The sequence below is a fragment of the Protopterus annectens genome, chromosome 5.part0 (genome assembly GCF_019279795.1).
Source record: "Protopterus annectens isolate FY-2018-M chromosome 5.part0, PAN1.0, whole genome shotgun sequence".
In the NCBI taxonomy this organism is placed as follows: Eukaryota; Metazoa; Chordata; order Ceratodontiformes; family Protopteridae; genus Protopterus; species Protopterus annectens.
The window spans coordinates 1,079,673,224-1,079,694,471 of record NC_056735.1 but is presented as its reverse complement, the minus strand read 5'-3'; the positions used below and the strand labels follow the sequence as shown (position 1 = coordinate 1,079,694,471).

Genomic DNA, 21,248 nt, shown 5'->3' with positions numbered 1-21,248 from the left:
TCAGAAGGTCCGAATCCTGTTGTTTCATCTTGAAACATCTAACAATGTTATATAATCAAGTTGTGCATGTGTGCATGAATGCGGACAAACAAGATCTGGGGGATTAGTGGTGGTGCATCCTGGGATAAAGATAGCTCAGCCAATAAGAGGCCTCGCTCTATAGCATAAGCGTGCCGAGTCGAAGCCGAGGGATCGGCTCCGAACCCATCAGTACAGAATGTAGGCGAGATGGATCCCAAACATCTGATGTTATGGTGAGTACATAACTAAAAGTTATGTCTCTTTTGACCAGTCTGGGCATCTAGATAAATACTGCAAAATCCTCCTTGACTCTCTGTCAGGATTGTGTTTCTGTGATGCCTTATACATTCCTTTCTTTAAAAGTCCTTTTAAACACAAGACAAAGTCGATCTTTATCTGGAATTTTTCACAAACTTCTCCAGTCAGCCTCAGTCTTCTGTAAGACAATTTCTCTGGATTGTAGAATTCATGGCTTCTGTGACTCTCATGATACCTCTTGCTAAATCACACATGAGAAGGATACACTGGTTTCTGAAAAACATGTGAACCCAGTATTTACATTCTCTGGACTGTCCAATTTCAGTTTTTGGCTTTATAAATTATAAAGGGAACTTCTTTGGTCGAGACAACAAATTCAACTGAACCCAGGTCTCCCCTTCTCCCCTTAGTCCCAAATCTAATCTATCACCACAGAGGTGCCAGATTTTGCTTGGGAAGCAGTTTCCAGAGTGGTTAAAGTGCAAGACCATTGGAATCTTTCAGACAGAGAAAAGCATATCACCTTAAAAGAGATGTTGGCTGTGATCCATGCCTTGAAGTCCCTCTATCACCTTTCATCCCCAGGACTTCTCCAAGTGATTACAGACAATGCCACTGTCATGTGGAATATATACAAGCAGCGAGGTAGAAGATTCTACCCCCCCCCCATGCAGGCTGGCAACAATTGCTTGGGAGTTGGCTTTTCATCATTCCTTAACATTTCCCTCGTCTTACATTCCTTCAAAGCAAAACATAGTGGCAAACAAACTGATTGGGACCAGGACAGGCCTTCTAGAATGGGAATTGAATGAGATGGTCTTCCAGGAACTGATCCAGCTGTGCTGAACACCTCAAATAGATCTGTATGCCTCCTTTTAAAACAGATGACTAGTGAACTTTAGTTCCAGGGCTGCTTGCTTGCAAACCTGGAAGATAGATGCATTTTCATTCCCTTGGAACAACAAATCAATATATCTAATCTGTATGTACCTTCCCCCAGGAAATAATATCCAGATTCTAGAAAACTTACTTAGTTCACTCTCTAATCAACTACCCCAGGAAACCATTATACTTGGTGACTTTAACATTGACTGGATAACCTGTTCATCCCAGCACCCTACTAGTCATATAAACCTCTATGGGTTCTCTCAATTAATAACCTCTCCAACTAGAATCCATAAACCTAATAAAAAAGAAACTACTCTTGACTGGATCCTTACTAATAACCATCCTAACATTTACACCCCAGGAACACTTCCCGATAATATTAGTGACCATATGCTCACTTATGTTATTAGACAAAAATTGCATATCCCAACTACCCATAAAGTCAAGATATCCCGCTCAAATAAATCCTTCAACCCGGACAACTTTCTGACAGAATTGAAAGCATGTGACTGGTCTCCACTGACTAGCCTTGAACTAAATGAAGCAGTGTCCTACTTTAATGCTCACTTTCTACAAATCCTTAACGATCATGCTCCCATTCGCTCTACTAGAATAAAATCTAAATCGGCACCTTGGCTAACTAAACAAACTAAGCAAAAAATGCACCTAAGAAATAAAATCTGGGCTAAATGGAGAGCTACTAAATGTATATCTGATCACCTACTCTTTAAACAATTAAGAAATGCTACTAAGAAAGATACTCTTAAAGACAAAAAGGAATATTATCTCCACCTTCAACAAACAAGTCAACATACCCCTCAAAAATTCTGGTCAGGTATTAACAAACTTCTTAAACCAGGACATTCTACTACTCCTACCCCATCAGGCTTTGACCTTGACAATTCCTCCCAGATCCCAGATTCCTTTAACAAGTATTTTACAGAAGCCATTCAAGCCCTAGCGAATTCATTACCCACATCTACTACTACCTGCCCTAATACCTCTAAAGCCTCAACCGATACCTTTCACATTAAACCTGTTGCTACATCCCTTATTTATAAGCTTCTCAAAAAACTTAAACCTTGCACCCCATCCGCAGACCAACTTCCATCAGAATACCTACAAATTGCTGCTGAAGCCATAGACTATCCCATATCCATACTTATTAATAGAACTATCTCTGAAGGAAAAATTCCCTCCATATGGAAAATATCTCATATAATTCCTCTACACAAAGGGGGCTCCTCTACTGAGTTCTCAAACTTTCGCCCTATTGCCTTACTCTCCCCATTAGCGAAGATTATGGAAAGATGTATACACAAACAACTTCTTAACTACCTTCTGCAAAACAAACTTCTAGCTAATTGTCAACATGGCTTTAGACCTTCTCATAGCACTACAACTGCCCTCCTTTCCTTCTCTGACGCTATAAATAATAATAGGAACAATAATCTTTTCTCATCAGCACTATTCCTAGACCTGTCAAAAGCCTTTGATATGGTTAACCATAATATACTCCTTGACAAGCTACATCACTATTCTCTTGGTTCACAAGCTCTTCAATGGTTTAGGAGTTATCTCCAAAACAGGCAACAAGCAGTGCTATGGGACAACAACCTTTCTTCCTTACTCCCAGTAAACATTGGGGTTCCACAAGGCTCAATCTTAGGTCCCCTTCTTTTTTCTTTATTTATCAATGACCTGCACTTGAACATACCCCAAGCCATCTGCATTCAATATGCTGATGATTCAACTTTAATCTGTGCTGCTAATAATGTTTCCTCCCTCCAGTCCCTCACCCAAACAGTCTTCCATAATGTAGAAAAATGGTTTATGGAACACTCCCTCCTTCTTAATGCCAAAAAAACAAAACTTCTTCTCTTTACTCCTACACACAAATCTCCAACTCCTTTCTTCACTATCTCCTCAAATAATGCGACCTGTATTAACCCAGATATGACCACTCGCCTATTAGGTGTAACTATTGATAACCATCTTAATTTTGATGACCATATTAACAATACCATTAAATCAGTTAACAGAAAAATAGGTACTCTCTACAGAATTAAACCCTTTCTTACCCCTGCAGCCAGAAAAACCATGGCCCAGACCCACCTGATCTCCACCCTTTTCTATGCCTCTGCTATATATACAAACTTATCTAAACCCAACCTTACCAAACTATCTACCTGTTACAATAGTATAACTAGATTCATTACTGCTAACCCCTTTAGAACTCATCACTGTCACAACCTCAAGCAACTAGACTGGTTAGAGCTAAATTACCACATACTCTATCAACAACTACTTATCATTCATAAGTCCCTTCACTACCCTGATGCTACCCCTAGCCTTAAAAAACTAATTTCACCATATAAAAACCTATCCACACTACGCTGTGCTAATAAACTCCTAGTGGCCTTGACTAAATCATATAATAAAGCTGGGGACTCATTATTTTCTAACTCTGTCGGGAAATTCTGGAACCAACTCCCTCATGAAATAACTAACCTAGACTCTACATCCCTTTTCAAAAGACATATCAAAGAACATCTAAAATCCCAGTGGTTATGTCCTTGTGCTAACCCTGACTGAAATGACTTAATTATCTCCCAAGTTTCCCCCCTCTCCCCTTACTGGTCCTCTAAATAATAGGTTTAATTATTGACTGTTATATCTTTGATATTGACTCTACCTTAGCATTTTTTTTCTCACATATGTTTTCCCACCTTGTGTTCTGCTTATCTATCTCTTATTTAATCTAACTTCAGAATATTCTATACCTTGTATTTTACTTTTATCTGACTTTTTTTTTTTCTGTTTACATGCTTTTTGTCAGTTTTAGTTTTTCTTAAATTGTTAAATCTACACTGGTACTTTTGTATTATGCTTATCATTGTTCTTTTGTAATGATTGTTTACTTCGTGTATTTGGAGCTTTTCTCCCCGGGCCTCTACTGAAAACGGATATATGTCCAGTAAGACTAGCCCGGTCAACAAATGTAAAATAAATAAATAAATAAAATTGGAAGGGTATGTTCCTTTATGTGTTTCACCCCTTCCACTGATTTCCAGTGTAATTCTGAAGATTCAAAAGGATACCCTAAAAATAATTGTGATGACCCCCCCCCCCCTTTTTGGCCCAGGAAGCATTGGATGATCACCACATTGATCACTGCTGCAGAAGTCTTTACTGTACAGGTTATATCCTGCCAAGGATGTAACAGCCGGCCAGCTTCCAAAGCTTCAGGGTACCTTCCATGTGCACACACTGTCAAGCAGCTCAAGCTGAGCTGACTAAAAGACAAGTTTGGGTGTAAAGCCTTTCAGAGCTTTACTGCCACTGAAGGTTATGGTCCTCTGAGGCTTTCAAGGATCAGCAGTTGGCTTGTGCTTTCTTTCATTGGGCAGATAAGTTCCTTTTAGGGAGAAAACTTCCATTTTCTTAATTTTGTTGATGTTTCATTGCTGTTCTCTTCAGGAAAGTTATTTTAAAGCTAGAAGTGCTTTGTTTTAATGGACTGTCTTGAGGCTGTAATATACTTTTAAATGGACAACTTGTTTTTTTTTCCTGTTAGTTTCAAAGCAGTGTAAAGTAACTCAAAACATTTTTTGTGGAGAAATTGTGTTTGTTTTTCTCTTGTGGGGCTGGCATAGTGTTTTAAAGCACTTTATACTTACTTTTTTTGACAGAAAAAAAAACATTTGTGACTGGACTGGCAGTTGCTGCTCCTCTTCCTTGGGAAAGAGGCACTGTTTGACCATGAAACAGACTACTGGGCCAACAGTCAGTGCTTCTTCCACCCACAAAATAAAAAAAAATTAAGCAGACAGCCTTTGCCACCACAGCAAGCTAACAGTTTACCTCTGCTGCATGTGTGTGTGACCCTGCTGTGGCCATTTGCTGCACCTTAGACTACTCATCTTTTATCCCAGATCATTGTATTGCAGCATATACAGCCACTATGATTAATACATCCTCCACTGTGTTGCTGGTTCCCCTTAGTGATCAAGGGGAAAGCCACTCTTGTCGACCCTGGGAGAGAGAACAGGTAAGATTTTTCTGCGTCAGAATTCTGTGTTTATCCCTGGGGAAGCAGCTGCTGACATTAGTAACATGGTTGAATCCATGCATTCATCTACTCCTCCTCATTCCTTTGGATAGAGGATGTAAAATGGGTCTGGCTCAGGGTTTAATTCAGACTATTAGTCCGTTTTGTAAAGTAGTGTCTGGTAAAAGAAAGAGGGATGTTCTTCGTGTTTCACTGTTGCAGTCACCACACTTGGGTTATCTACCTGCAGGTAGCCCTCAGTCGGCCCGAATACCAGAGTCTTGGGATTTCTGTGTCGGATGCTGTCGCCTCTTCCATGACGCCAGGATATCAGGAGTATAAAACATGCAGCCATTGCCATTACATCAGCTTTTCTTGCCGTGTGGGAGCCCAAAGCAGAAGCAGTTTGCAAGTGCTGGTTGGCCGCTACCTGAAATTTTTGTTTTTTGAGTTTCAAACTTGAAGTCTTCTAAAGCTAAGTACCCCGTTGGGGATCCTTTTTTCTTGCTCTAACCGATGTCAGAAAAAGTTAACAATTGTCTTGCCTGTGGCAAACAAATACCTCACAGCGATTTTCATTCTTACTGCGTCATCTGTTTAGGCCCAGACCATGATGTTCCTCGCTGTCAGTTTTGTGCCTTGTTTAACGCCCAAGCTATTCGTCGTCGGGCTATCTTTGTCGTTAAATTCTTTCGTTCTCTGTATTCTGAAATAGCTTTGATAAGCCATCCAACTACCGATCTTCCGAAAAAATGTAAGGATAAAGACAGAGACAGGCCGCATAGATCGAAAACTGTCGACAATGCTTCCGTTAAGCTAGTCACCAATCCGCCAGTACTCAGTGAGGCGCCTTCGCAGCCCCTGATACCCACTTCTTCAGATTTGCAGGCCTCTGCTGAGACCCATTCGGAGCCCGGTGTGCTGCAAGATGCTTCTTCAGCTATGGAACCTGTGGATGTCTCTACCTTGGATGGGTCAGGAGCCGCTGTGCAGGCACCAGCTTCTGAGGATGTATTCCGACCATCCGATGTTCATATTAAACTGACTTCGTTTTTGACTAAAACTACTGAGTTTCTCAGGCCCAGATTTCGCACTACACCTAGAAAACCAACGACCAAAGCGCATGCTCTAGCTCCCATGCCACAGAATCAAATGCTTAGAATGGCTGAAGACCTTATAACTTTAATTAGGGGAAGCCAGCCTTCCCCTTCTAAAAGACAAAGAACTGATTTTCCTTCTGATTCTGCAGACCATGAGTCCGATGACTCTGATCCCTCTAATTACCAGAACATACCCTTATCTACCTATGAGGATTCAGATGCAGAGGACTCCATTCCCTCTGCCTCCCCTCCAGTGGACTTTTCTTTTGGTGAAACCTTGCATACCTTAAGAGAGCATTTCTGCTGGGAATGCCAGGACTACCCTCAGTCCAAAAAGAGACTCAGAGAATTTTTAGACTTGCCTCAGCACAGGCCTCTAGCTATACCCCCTGTCCTGGATATTGTAGATGATGTCTTCATGGAATCCAGTGTTACTCCTGATACTTTATCACCAGCTTCTAGAAAGCCTAACAGGTACTACAGAGTACCCAACTCTCACAAATTTCTCTTTAAGAATCTCACTGCGGATCCAGAGACCATTTCCCAGGGACCTAAAAGCATTAAGGCTACTACAAAAACCCTACCCCTTCAGACAGGGATTCTAGAGCTTTAGACAGATGGGGTAAGAAGGTATATACCTCTGCAACTCTTGCCATCAGGGCTTTGAATTGCCAGTTTCACATGTTGAAGTACCAACAGCATATTATGGAACTAATTAAACAAAAAATGTTGTTGCTTCCAGATTGTACAGAAAATAAAGATTTACAAGAGTTACTGCATTCTGCAAACCAAGTTAGTAAACATACTTTGCAGTGTGGTTTTGATGCCTTAAAAGCATCTTGCAGGGCTGTTGTCACTGAGTCTTTACTGAGAAGGCATGCTTGGCTGAAGGAACAAATCTTGCCAGACCATGTCAAATCAAAATTACTAGATGCTCCATTAAACCAGGAACGTTTATTTGGCACAAAAGCAGAGGTTCTTAAAAAGATGGCGGAAAAAGCTACCTCTATGCAAACTGTTAAAGATTTCTTAGAGGTGCAGCCACCTAGATTCAGTAGGTATTGGCCTTCCAAAAGCTGGTCCTTTCCAGTCCCTCCCAGGCCTTCTCTGTCCAAACCCAGGGGCAACAGACCACCAAAACTACAGTCTCGGGTATGCAGAGATCTAAACTATGGAGTGCTCCCACCTCAAAAACAGAGAGTGGTAAGCCACCCCCTTATGGGAAAAGTTCACAATGACTTGTCTATCATCCTTCCCAGCTATGCCCAAGTACTTGCACCCCTACAAGGAAAACTCGCCCTGCATGCAAAAAAAACTGGGTGTCCATTACCAAGGACTAATGGGTCCTAAACATTGTATTCCAGTGATACAGATTCTACTTCCACTCATGGCCAACCCCAAGCGGGTTGCCAGATCTTCCTTCAAACCAGTGGGCAGAGGCTCAAAAGCAAGTACTTTCTCTTCTCAGTATCAGAGCTATTCAACCTGTTCCAATAGAGCAAAGGGGACAGAGTTTCTACTCCAGACTGTTCCTGGTTCCCAGAAAAGAGAGCTCTTGGTGCCCTATCCTGGATCTTTCAGTTCTCAACACCTTCTTGGTGGTCCCAAAATTCCAAATGCTTACACTGCAACAGCTTCTTCCTATGCTAGCCAAGTACTCCTGGCTAGTCACCCTAGACTTAAAAGAAGCTTATCTGCACATCGCCATAAGGGACTCTTGCAGGAAATATCTATGTTTCAGGGTAGGCTCTAGGCACTATCAGTTCTATGCACTTCCCTGTGACTTATCTACTGCACCCAGGGTATTCACAAAGTGCCTGGCTCCAGCCATTGCATTCTGAAGGCAGAGAAATATTCAAATTTACCCATACTTGGACGATTGCCTGATTCAGGCGGACAGTCAGGAATTGCTACTTCAGCACTTGGCATTCGTAAAGAGACTCCTATCTTCTCTGTGTACACCATCTACGGAAAAAAAATCACAACTGGTGCCCAGCCAAAAGATTGTATTCCCTGGGAGCAAGCTTGATCACAACTTCCCAGATGGCATTCCTCACTCCAGAAAAACAGGTTTATTTGACAAACTACCTCAAACTAATGGCCACCAAAACCCAGCTATCTGCAAGAAAAATGCTGAAAGCCCTAGGGTTCATGGCCTCATGCATTCTACTAATTACATATGCAAGCCTGCATATGAGGAAACTTCAGTGGTACTTAAAAAGTCTCTGGTGTCAACATTCTCAGGACCTGGAAACACTGATTCCTATCATTCCTTGTTTAAGGGCAGAGTTCCTTTGGTGGGCAGAGGCATGCAACCACAACAAGGGACTTCCTTTCACTCAACCCCTCACTGCCCAAACCCTGACAACAAACACATCACACCATGCAAGGGGGGGCTCACATGGAAGGCAAATGTATTCAAAGCAAATGGAGCCCAGGACAAATTCCCCTGCATATCAATCAAAAAGAAATGTTATCTATACAGAATGCTCTGGTAGCCTTCAAATACCTTATCCTTCTAGGACAACTCCTGATAAAGACAGGCAACACCACAGTTATGTGGTACATAAACAAGCAGGGGGGAACACATTACTACCCACTCTGCAGGTTAGCCATGGCCCTGTGGAACACAGCCTTGAGCAACCAAGTGCACCTGCAAGCTCAATTCCTGCCAGGCAAATAAAATTCACTGGCAGATGACTTAAGCAGAAATCTACTGGACCCACACGAGTGGAAACTGGAACCCAACTCATTGAAACTTCTAATCCACAGGTGGGGGATACCAGAGGTGGACCTCTTTGATTTCCCCCCAAACCATCAATTGCGCAAATTTTCCACCAGAAATCCTCACAGCAAGACGTGGATAGTGAATGCCCTTTCCTTTACATGGAAAACCTCTCAATTTATGCCTTTCCCCCTCTGCCCCTCCTCTCAGAAGTACTACTCAAGATCAAACAGGACAGAACAAGGAAAATCCTTATTGCCTCAGACTGGCCACGCCAGCACTGGTACCCACTCCTACTCAGTCTGACAGCAGTGCCACCCTGGCAACTACATCAGACCCCCTCCCTGGTGTCCCAGCAGGAGGGACAGATTTTGCATCTGCAGCTGCAAACCCTGAACCTTGCAGCCTGGCTTATCCCCTGAATACACAGCCAGCAACCCTCAGCAAACAGGTACTGGTCGTCATCCTGGAAGCGAGAAGGCATAGTATTAGAAAATCCTGTTCAGAAAAGTGGAAAAGATATTGTTTCTGGAGCCAGTCTCAAGGAAAAGACACAGCCGTGCCCACCTTACCTCAAATCCTAGATTGTCTAGCAGAGCTGCTCCACAAAGGCCTATCCTTCTCATCAGTTAAGATTCATGCCTCTGCCATCTCAGCTCATTACAATACTGAGCCACTTCACTTTTCTCACCCTCTCATCAAACAGTTCCTGAGAGGAACTAACAATTTTAGGCCCCCGAGGAGAGCACCCACCCCTGCCTGGGACCTTAACTTTGTACTAGAGAAGCTCATGCTTCCCCCTTTTGAGCCTGCTGCTGCAGCAGAGTTAAAATTCCTCTCTTGAAAAACAGCCTTACTTCTAGCCATCACTTCAGCAAGAAGAGTGTCTGAGTTACAGGCACTAATGGCTGTGGAACCCTTCATTATTTTCTATGCTGACAGGGTTTCCCTCAGGACTAACACATCATCTATGCCCAAGATGGTATCCAGTGTGTCTTTAAACCAATCCATCCATTTACCAACCTTTTTCCCTTATCCTCAGAATAAAGGGGAAAGGATCCTGCACTCCTTGGACGTGCACAGACAGCTCAGGTTCTACCTTGACAGGACTAAACCATTCAGAAAATCTGACCAGCTACTGGTCAGCTTTGCTACAGTGGCAGAGGACAAGGCCATTTCAAGGCAAACCATTTCCAAATGGATAGCACACTGCATCCATTTCTGCTACAAAGACCATGGAAAACCTACCCCAGAGAGGATCAGAACTCATTCCACTAGGGCTACCTCAAACTCTACAGCATTTCTCAGGGGAGTCCCTACCTGGGACATCCTGGAAGCTGCAACCTGGAGTTCTGTACACACCTTCACCAAGCATTGCCACTTATCAGTATTTTCTAAATACAGAGCTGGATTTGCCACAGCAGTTTTACTAGGCCTGCTAGCCAGCCCTAATACATCTTGACTGCCTCCACCCTTCCTCAGCTTTGGGAATCAACCCAAGTGTGATGACTGCAACAGTGAAACACGAAGAACATAGTACAGTTGTGTACACTTACCATAAATGTAGATGTTTGAGTGTATTCACTATTGCAGTCCTGGTTACCCTCCCTCCAGCCTCTCTGACTTTTCTGTACCTTCTACCTATCCTCTTTTTGGCCATATCTTATGGCAGTGGTATTTACTTTTTACTGGAGGTATTCCACACCATGTAGTTGCTTCCTATTTCGGGGGCTCTTGACATCTGGGGTAAGAAAAACTGATGTAATGGTGTCGGTCACATGTTTTATACCCCTGACGTCCTGACATCACGGAAGAGGTGACAGTATCCAATGGAGAAATCCCAAGAATTTGGTATTCGGGCCGACTGAGGACTACCTGCAGGTAGATAACCCAAGTGTGATGACTGCAATAGTGAATACACTCAAACATCTACATTTATGATAAGTGTACACAACTGTACTATTCCTCTTTTTCTGAAGAGATTCAAGATTCTGAATTTAAACAGGAAGATGCAGGGATGAGTACAGTGGTTTTCCTCAGATTTCTGATTCAGACTCTGAGTACAGCTCAGTTTTGATTCTTCCTCTGGGGGATTCTATTCCTCTGTGACTATTTCTGAAGTGCATCAGTGTTTTTAATTGGGAGAACACTGAGGTTTCTCAGTCCCTCAGAAGACTGTGAATTGTTACTGAAGGATTTTCCAGAACCTACACTCATTCCTCTTGTAGTGTCTGCTTTACAGAATGTGTGTTTTACTGCCTGCAATTTTCCTGATAGTCAGCCAGCTGCTCCTAAAAAGGCAGAGAGGTTGTATAAAGTTTCTCAGTCTTTTAAACTTGTATACACTTTTCCCATCCCTTATCCAACAGCTATAGCATTAGTTGGTCATACTGCTGCTAAACACTTAGTTAATTCTAATCCTGTTCTTTCTGATAAGGATGGGAAGATTATTGATAAGAATGGAAAAAAGTGTATAGTTCTGCAACTTTGATTTTCAGAGTTTCGAATGGTCAAGTTCATAAGTTAAAGTTTGCTCTGACAAATTATGAAAGTATGATGAATGTTTAAGTGCAGTTTCTTCTTGCGAGGAAAAATCTGCTTTAAATAACTTAGTTTCTTCTATTGCACAGGTTAGTACTTATTATTGGCAGTATGTGTATAACTGATACTTCTTTCAGGGTTATGGCCACTAGTAATGTTGTGTGGTGGTTTGCATAGCTGCATTCTCAGAACCTCCTAGATGACGATAAAAATGAGATTTTATATTATCCCTTAGATAGAGATTTAGTGTTTGATCCCTGTGCTGCAGAGGTGATCAAAGAGTGTGATGAAAGGGGCAAGCTTATCAAGGTTTTCTAAGATTTTTCAGCCCTTCTTTTCCAAATTGTCCAATGGATTTTTTATCTTCTCATCCACTTATGGCAGAAAACAGAATAAACCATCCCAATAAAATGCTGGAAAACAGACATTTAATAAGAAATGGCAAGTGGGTTCCAAAAAGAAGTCTCAAAACTCCAAAAACCAAGGACAGTCTGGCAAGTGAATGACTATTCAAGAAACCTTGAGATCCCCTTTCACCCTGGTCCATTTTTTTCTTCTAGAAAATGTGAATCTCCATTTTTCTACTTGGCAACAGATTTTTTCAGACAAATGAGTTAAAAAAAATCATTCATCAGGGTTACAGATGACAGTGGAAGAAAATTCATCCTTTCCAATAGGGTCATTCCTCATCCTCCACCTCAGACTGTTTCTTCATTACATGCTGCCCCAAGGAGTGCTAGAACCAGTTCTTCCTTCCCCAGGTGGGAAGGGACTTTTATTCAAGGATGTTCCTTGTACCAAAGAAAGAAAATGCTTGGAGACCAGTTTTGGATCTTTCTTTGCTAAACCTGTTTATGAGAGTGCCCAAATTCAAAATGATGTCACTTCACAAACTGTTACCTCTTCTTCCTCTTTCCAGTTTCCTGGTAACACTAGACTTAAAGGTGCGTATCACATCCCTCTTCATCCATACTTCAAATGTTTCTTAGAGTTTTATGTATCTGGATCACATTATCAGTTTTTTGCCTTACACTTTGGATGATCCACTTCACCAACAGTGTTCACAAAGTGTCTAGTTCCAGTAATAGCTCATTGCAGGCTACAGGGCATCCACATTTTTCCATATTTTGATGACTTGCTTATCTTTGCAGAGTCTTTTTCATCATGAATCACTGTCTTGAGTGAGATATTTCCTACACAAGCTGTGATTCCAAGAGAACATTCAAAAGTGTAAGAAAGATACAGTGGTATCTGAAGTCTCTTTGGTTCTAGCATCAACACCCACTGTCTTTTCCAATCCCAGTACTGGAGTTTGTCAAAAGAGAAATCACTTGGTGGAGACAACAGATATTACTAAATCTAGTCCTCACACTTCTTCCTCCGTGTTCCACAACAGACTACATTGGACATTGCTTGGAGAGTAGTTTCAGAAGGGATAAAGGTGCAAGGTATGTGGGACACTAAGGACAGATGGAAGCAGATAAATATAAATGTGATGGCTGCCCTGATCAAGGCACTCAACTCCCTGAATTATCTTTGGTCTGGTGTACTTCTTCAAGTTGTTGCACATAATACCATAGTCATGGTACATGAACAAGCAAGGGAGAACCTGGTAGCACCCATCTGCAGACTAGTCCTGTTAGGCTGGGATATAGCACAGCACAGTCTCATTTTACAAGCATCCTACATTCCTTCGGAGAAAAAAATTGTGAGGCAGACAAGTTGAGCAGGACAAGGACAGACCCTCATGAATGGAAACTAGATTGGTGGGAGGGGTTGTCTTCCAAGAGTCGATCTGTCTGTGGGGAGTTGTTCAAGAAGACCCCTTTTCCTCCTCTCTGAACAATCACCTGGCAAGCTTCTGCAGCAGGACTTCATGCAAGAAGGCTGGAAAACATATGCATTTTCTTTTCCTTGAACAGGAATATTCCTGTACGCTTTTCTACCCTTTCCACTATTATCCAGTGTAATTCTCAAGTTTCAGATGGAATCCCCAAAGATCACTGTGATGACTCCCTTTTGGCACAAACAACCATGGTTCTCCTTTCTTTTGGGAATGACTGGGGCAATTACCAAGAGCTTTCTCACAGACTTGATCTATTCACATAAGAACAGAGCTATTTGATACACCCCAACTCCAGTCAACTTCACTTGACATGCCTAGATGATAATTCCTTTAAGTCACCTGCTTACTGAGGATGTGCAGCAGGTACTAATGGAGGCAAGAAAGCCTTATGCTACAGAATCATATATTGTCAAATTAATAAAATAAATAAATCAAAATAAAATTTGCTATTTGTTTACTCGCTGAGTAGTTTGAGTTTGGTTCTGAGTTTGCTGTTTGGAAACAGTAATCTGCGTCTAATAAGCACACTCTTGGGTACACCACATTTCAAAAGCTCTGTTACACTGTGGTACCACCGCAGCACTGCTTCCAAAGGGGTATTGCTAGTGGCATATTTTCCTCCCTGCTGGAAGGCTTATACCCCACCCCCTGAAAGCTACTTCAAGGATCCCTATTTGTTTACCAGGAAAGTCTGACTGGGCACAAAGTCCATTTTCAGTGAGGCTCAGGGAGAAAAGCTCCACAACCATATGACAAAATATGCACAGGTACAATACAAAAAGAAACAGTACAAAAACATATCTTACATAACTACAAATAATTCAAGTCTAACACTTGGGTATGTACGTAAAATCAAAGCCGAGTACATGTATACATGCAGTTGTTACTTGTCTACAAACAAATTTTAACACAGAAGTTACAGTGTCAATAACATATTTCATGGGGAAAAATTAGATTAAGAGGACAGATTAGAGTACAGTTTTTAGGACAGTAATAACTGTTGTCTTAGTAGAGTATCAGTATAGCAAAGGGAAGGTTTTAGTGGAATAATTGGTGTCTCCGCTAGTAGAGTATCAGAATAGCTAAAAGAAAGGTTAGATGGAAAATCTGTTAGACAGTAGTAGGGTAGAGCAGAATGGTCAGACAGTATGAAGAAGTAGCAGGTAATGGAAAAGATTTTCTATTTGGAGCCAATGACATAAACAGCACCCATTCAGGACTAGTTGTTCTCTGGTTTTACAATATTTGTGTGAGTTAATATCCTATGGTCTTTCTTCCTTCTTTATCAAGGTTCATTTGTCAGCCATTTCAGCATGTCTACCATGCTTCCTTCTCTTTCTGTGTATTTTCAGGGCAATATGGCCCAAAGTTTACAGTCACAGTAGGATGGCAGGTCTTACCCTTAAAGCTTTTCAGTACTTTCTAACTCAGAATGCTTCTGCCAACCACATGGGTAACATAGCAGATGGTATGGTATGTAAACAAGCGGGAAGGGGGACTTTTTCTTACTCCCTTTGTTGAGAGCTGATGAAGGTAGGGTAAATTGTCTGTTTTTGCCAGTTAGTGTCTTATTGCAAACCAAATTTCTAGGGAGGCCAGCTATCTAGTGGACATAGTCAGCTGTTGTCTCCTGATCACGAGTGGTCCGTTTAGCCCATCTGTAGAGCAGTAGAGCAGATGTTGTTCCGTTACTGGTGGAAACTTTGCTGCACTCTACATCTCAGCCCAACACCAACTGCAGCACTTTATTTTCCTTTTTGTCCTATTAGAATGAAAGTTAGAGAGAGGCAGTCATCCAGAAGTTGTCATATTGACTCTTTTATGCATTTGAGCCATTTCCTTAGCTTTCAAGGTTTTTCATAAAGTCAAGCATTAGGAGAAAATCATTTTCATAGTCCTGTTTTGGACTCTGTAAGTATGACTGCCCGTCCTTTGACCTTTCAATATTGTGTTATTCTATCCTTCCTGCAAGCTCCATCCAGATTTCTATTGATCCTTTAAAACCATGTTTACTCCATTTCCATTAATGGCCAGAAATCCACTCTACCTCTGTAAGGGTGGTCCAACCTGTGACATCTGTGCAAAACCCAACACTAAGAAAATGTATAGAATTAAATGGGCAAGGTTTTCCATTGGACTTCTCAGTGACTGTATTTTTTACAGCCCCTTTTCCTGCAATTGTAGATTATTTGACTCACAGGTGTTAAGTAGCTCTTTTGTTTAGGTTCACTTTTAGCTTTATTTAGGTTGTAATGATGTACCTCTTGTTTTTCTTGAAGTCTGTGCAATGTTTTCAAAAGGATCTTTCCTCCACTTAAGGTCCATTTTCATGGGAGCTTTGTTTTGTGTTAGACAAACTGATTTTACAGTTGCTCAACCAGTGATACAATGTATGTCCTGGAAGATGCTTTTCCTTGTAACAGTAACCTCAGCAGCTAGAAGGATTTCAGAACTTCATTCATAACCTGTTCATCCTCCCTACTTGGTGTACCACAAAGATCTGCCTTTATACTTCAGTCCATTGTTCATGCCTAAAGTAGCCATTGAGACAAATCTCAACAAGTCTGTTTTCCGTTGCTAATTTTTTCAAACTGCTGCAGCAGAAGTGAATATTTGCTGTGTTGTATAGATGTTCACATTCAACTTAGATTGTTTGTAGGCAGAGCAAATTTTTTTTGTAAAGATTTCCATCATGTTTGTTGCCTTCTCTGCTGAAGAAAACTTTGTTGCAAAGTATTCAGTCATATTGACAAAATGGCTTACGGACTGCATTAAATTATTTCACAAAAAAAAACAATAAAGAAATGTTATTTATCCCTAGAGTACATTCTCCCAGAGTGGTAGCTAATTCCCAGGTTTTGTTCCACAACACATCCAAAGTTGATGATTGAGTAGCATCTGCATGGCTTATGTGAAATACCTTAGCTAAGCACTAGATGCTGGATTGTACGTTTCCTCCTTTGGGGTGACAATGGTAATGAGTATGTTCATTTGAAGGGAAACACCCAGAAGGATGATCCTGGGACTGTGTCTTCCCTGTTGGTGAAAACAGAACTCTTGATACCCGATAACCGTGTTTATATACCGATCATAACAACAGATCTGATGAGCAGCTCCATCCTCACCAACATACCTGCATACTTTCCCCCCTCTTCTTGCTAATTCAGTCTGGAGGTTTAGTAATTTTTATTGTAGTATCCCAGAAAAGCGTTGGTTGTCAAACTAAGTAGTGCCTACTGTCAGTAATCAAGAATATAATTAATTTTAGTGATAAATGTGAAAGGAAAGCAGAAGGTAAGGACAGAGCATCAAAGCAGGAGTAATGCATGTGAGGAGGGAGTTAGGTTATGTGCCCAGTGGAAAAGCACTTGCAGTCAGATTTTTGGAGTCTTTTGATCTGAGCATTAGAAGATCTTGCTGGAAAAGCCACATAAAAGATGAAGCAATTGCTTTTCATTTTCTTTTGTTGTGTTCCACAGTAAAATTCAGCAGTGAATATAGATTTGTTTGTATTTTAAACCATTTTCCATCAACTTCATTTTTTATATATTCATTTATTAATTTTAGGTTCGTTTTATGGCATAATGCAACTGTTTTCAAGTTCTATAGTGGTGAGTATGAAGCTTTTTGCCTTGTGTGTACTACTCAATGAAACATTTAGATAGATGGCAATGAAAAGGAAGCAGTTTCTATTTATATTTTGTGAGTGGACTGCTCCACTTAGTCACATTGTTTTTAGCAATGGAAACCCAAGAAAGAAGGATTCTCAAGTTTTATTTAAAGCTTTTCAGGTACAATAACAATGTATTTAGTAGGTAAGCAATTGAAAAAAAAAATGAAATGTGTTTTCTGACAGTGCCCTGATTAGTCTTATTAAGAGTGATGGTATTTAAGTCTAGATGTATCACATTTTCTGTACTTTTCAGGAAAAAAATTGTGAAGATAGGTAGGTATCCTTGCAGTGTTCTTTTGCTGTTTATACCCTAGACATACCAGGTGTCATTTGTATATAAAATGTATTGCATGCCCTGTTTTAAAAAGAGACTGTATATCTGGAGGAAATATGGGGAACTTTTCTCTTTGATTCACAAAATATGTACAAGGCCATAAAACTGACTCCTTACTTACTCATATGAGCAGTAGACAACTGCAGGGACAGTTGTCCAAAAGCTACAGAATGGCAAAAACTACATGTCATGAAATGATCTTTGAATAAAAGCACATTACTGTTGCATTTTTTGTTGCAGTTTCTAAATAGCTCTATGAATGTCTTCAAAAAATGTTATTCTAAATAAAAGGAATTTGAAATGACCCTCGGTAAATTCGCATACTTTTATTTTTGAAAACTCTGTATTACTTCTTGTAATCAGTTGTGAGATGGTGGCATCTCTCTGAGAGACGGACCTTTACGCATACTTGCAACCTTCTGTTACAAACATGTACTCCGTTATCTGGCAGTACACTTTGTATTTCTAGTGCCAGTCTTTCTACTTGTCCTTCTACCACCAAAGCACTTGAAACTGGCGAGTAGCTGTTATGTGTATCACCTGTCATCTTGAGAACTAGACTTCAGTTATCATTAGATATATCCATCTTCCAGTCTGTTGCTCACATACTGGTCAACTTCTTTGAATTTTGGGTAAAACCAAAACTAATGGAAAACAAAGACCCAAAATCAAGGTCAGTTTTTAAGTATTACTTGCAATTCACTGAAAAAGTTAACAGAACATGAGATCTGATGATGTTAATCTTCTTTCCATTCATAATTGATGGGGTTCGGTTCTAAGCCCTTGAAACTGAGTCGGCCTATTGCCAAGCTCTCGCCAGCCAAAAAAACTCTCAAGCTAAGTCTCTACCCAGAATGCCCTTCTCCCTGTTACCTCAGATCTCATTTGCTGCATAGCTGTAAAGCTGCGTTTCAGCCGAGCTCTCAGCTAAGTGAAATCTTTTTTGATATTTGTGTAAAAGATTTTTGGGTATCTTCATATTTTACCAAACCTTTAGTATTGCTAGTGTTCTCTTCATACAGTGTATTGTTATATTGGTGATTTTTTGAGATTTCTTTGAATGGAGTTGACTTCGTTATAGTTGGATTATACAGTTGGCTGTGGTGTTTTTTTCTACCGAGATGTCTGATAAGAAGGGTAGTACAGGCCTTAAGCATTGTACATCTTGTAAGGGCAAGTTACCTAACAGTGATTCTCATGATGACTGTGTATACTATTTGGGAGTGGCCCACCTTTCGGTGCAGCCTCCATGTGATATTTGTCAGAGCTTCAGCCAATGGACTCTTAATGAGCGCAAAAATAAACTCATTCTGAAGGGGTTACTCAAATCTCCCTTCTTAGAGACCATTTTTGTGATGGAGGTCTCAACCCCTCCTAAGGGCAAAAAGAGATCCCATTCTGTTCCTTCTTCACCATTGGGTGATCAGAGCAAGCCTGGGAAATCTAAGGTTCCTAAGTTCTTGTCGGAGCATAAATCTGCCTCTTCGGCTCTGACCATCTCAAAACCTTCGATACCGACTCCTGTTTTGGCACTGGTCCTGCCTCCGGCACCGATCATAAAACTACACCTATTTCAACTTCAGCACCTGTAGCTACTTTGGCTCAGGGCACACCTTCAACTACGCCTTCAGTTTCCATTTTGGACCCGACCGTTTCGGCTCCAAGTGTCACTTTGGCACCAAGCATTGTACCGCCTCACTGGATCTGACCCCTTTGCTTTCGGTCAGGAAACTAGAGACTTTGGTGCTGGCAGACCTTGCACCACAGACCCAATACTCCCCCTCCATAGACTCATTTCTGGGCCAAGCCTATAGCCCATTCCTTGAACGTCCTGACTGTCCATCTGGAGTATCCACTGGATCCACCAGGATCCTTATGGAACATGACGTGGTGCATTTTGTGGACCAGCAGTTGGTAGCCAGGGGGATTCCCTCACTTTCTAAGATGCATCCACCTGCAGGATTTGGGTTGCCTTATCCACGGACTTCATCTTACACTCATCCTTCTACCATCTCGGTTCTGAAGCCTTCTGCTCCGACATCCTTCTTGGATTCCATCACCTTAGTGCCTACAATGCATCTCACTCTGGCTCTGAGTTTGTCCTTTTGGTCTTGGGTCCCCGCTGAACCGGTTCTTCCTCAATCTGGGGATTGGGGGATAGGCGCATCGGCCTGGGGTGCAGTGCCGACTCTTTCCTCGATTCCTTCCTCAGCACTGATGACTGTGGCCATGCCAATCCTGCTTTTGAGGCTCCATCCATGGGGGGGGGGTCTGTCGGAGTGGGGTGTGACCCCGGTCCCAAGGTTGTCTTTCTTGGTTCCAGGCTCCCATCCCTCTTCGGGCGGGTCTGCCTTCCACACGATGGACAGGGCTCTTGCTTCTGGCAGCACTCTTTTGATGTCGGAACCCCAGTCTTCACCCCCTGAGCTACAACTGTCACAGACCACCCCCCGGGACACCAGGCAGAGAAGCCGTAGGACACCCTGTTCAGGGTACCCACTCTTCTGAGTCCTCCTCAGAGACCCCCACTGAGGAGCTCCCTCTAAAGAAGACATGCAAGAGGAAGCATGTGGACTCAGCTGAGAAGTATTTAAAGCAAGACATAGATTACGATGTTAGTGAAGGGTCCCCATGGTCACCTCCTGATGATGTCTCCTTCGGAGACATCCTGGAGATGTTAAAGCAGAGAGGTGACTGGAAGTCCTTAAACCCTTCATCTGAGGAGTCCCAAGTTCCTGCAGACTTTTCATGCCTGACCTTCTATCTCTTGGGTGACCCCACCTGCCGACAAGTTCGTCCAACTTGTCATGCAGCAAGCATGGAAGAACCCTGATTCCATTCAGGCAATCCCCTGGAGACCAGACAAAATTCTTTCCCCTCCCGAGAACCTGCACTTGTCCAAAGGGTTACCAGTTGATGCTATGGTGGTGGCGGTGGCCACGAAAACTGACTTGGCTGAGGAAAGTTCCACTGTCCACCTGCCCAGCAGGGAGTCCCGGGTGGTGGACAGACTAGGGAAGCAGGTTTTTTAAATCAGGGACCTTTGCTATATGATCCCTGAATTATTTGGCACATTTTACATGGCTCCAGAGGGACTTGATCTCTGAACTCTCTGGGACGCTCGCAGGACAGTTGTCTGACGAGGTCAGGGACAAAGTGGCCTTGCGGCTCGCAAACCTGGAATCATTATCCAACTTGTCCATGAAGTTGCTCTCACACGCGACCGAAGGGGCGGCTGAAGCAGTGGCTTCGGGCATTTTTATGAGACACCATGCCTGGATGCGCATTTTTGACCTCATGGATCCCTTCAAGTCTTCCTTTCTGAATGCTCCCATCGAAGCTTCGTCCCTTTTTGGCTGAAAAGTGAAGGACACGCTAGCCAGGTGCGAGCAAGATGGAAAAACCCTGTCTGCCATAGGCCTATGGTTTTCCAACCCTCAGTGTACCTTCTCCAGGAATCAGAGGAGTGGGAAAATGTGACATAAGAAATCTCAGGGTCCCTTCCGTGCCGCACGTGGTGATGATACTCCCAGAAGCAGAGGGGGTAACAGTTCTGGAAGACGCCCCTGTAGAGGCAGAGGGGATCCTCACAACCAAGGCTGCAGGGACTCCTTCTGTGGACAGCCTTATCAGTGCTCCTGAGGGGTGGCCCGATTGCTTACCTCTGGAAGCAGTCGGGGGTCATTTCTCTCTGCACCAAGCTACCTGGCAATCTGTCACCACCGATAATTGGGTGCAGAACATTATCACCAGAGGTTACATCATTCCCCTTTCTTGTCAGCCAAAATTTCCAAGAAACCTTCCCGACGTT

General features: G+C 42.2%; 1 protein-coding gene across 1 annotated transcript in view; it reads left to right on the top strand.

Moving 5' to 3' along the window:
• MFSD9 (major facilitator superfamily domain containing 9) overlaps positions 1–21,248 on the top strand; it is a 500,650-nt gene that overhangs the window by 161,513 nt on the left and 317,889 nt on the right. The window contains exon 3 of the mRNA XM_044070949.1: positions 16,998–17,041. Coding sequence (XP_043926884.1) covers positions 16,998–17,041 — 44 coding nt within the window. The remainder of the gene's footprint in view (positions 1–16,997; positions 17,042–21,248) is intronic.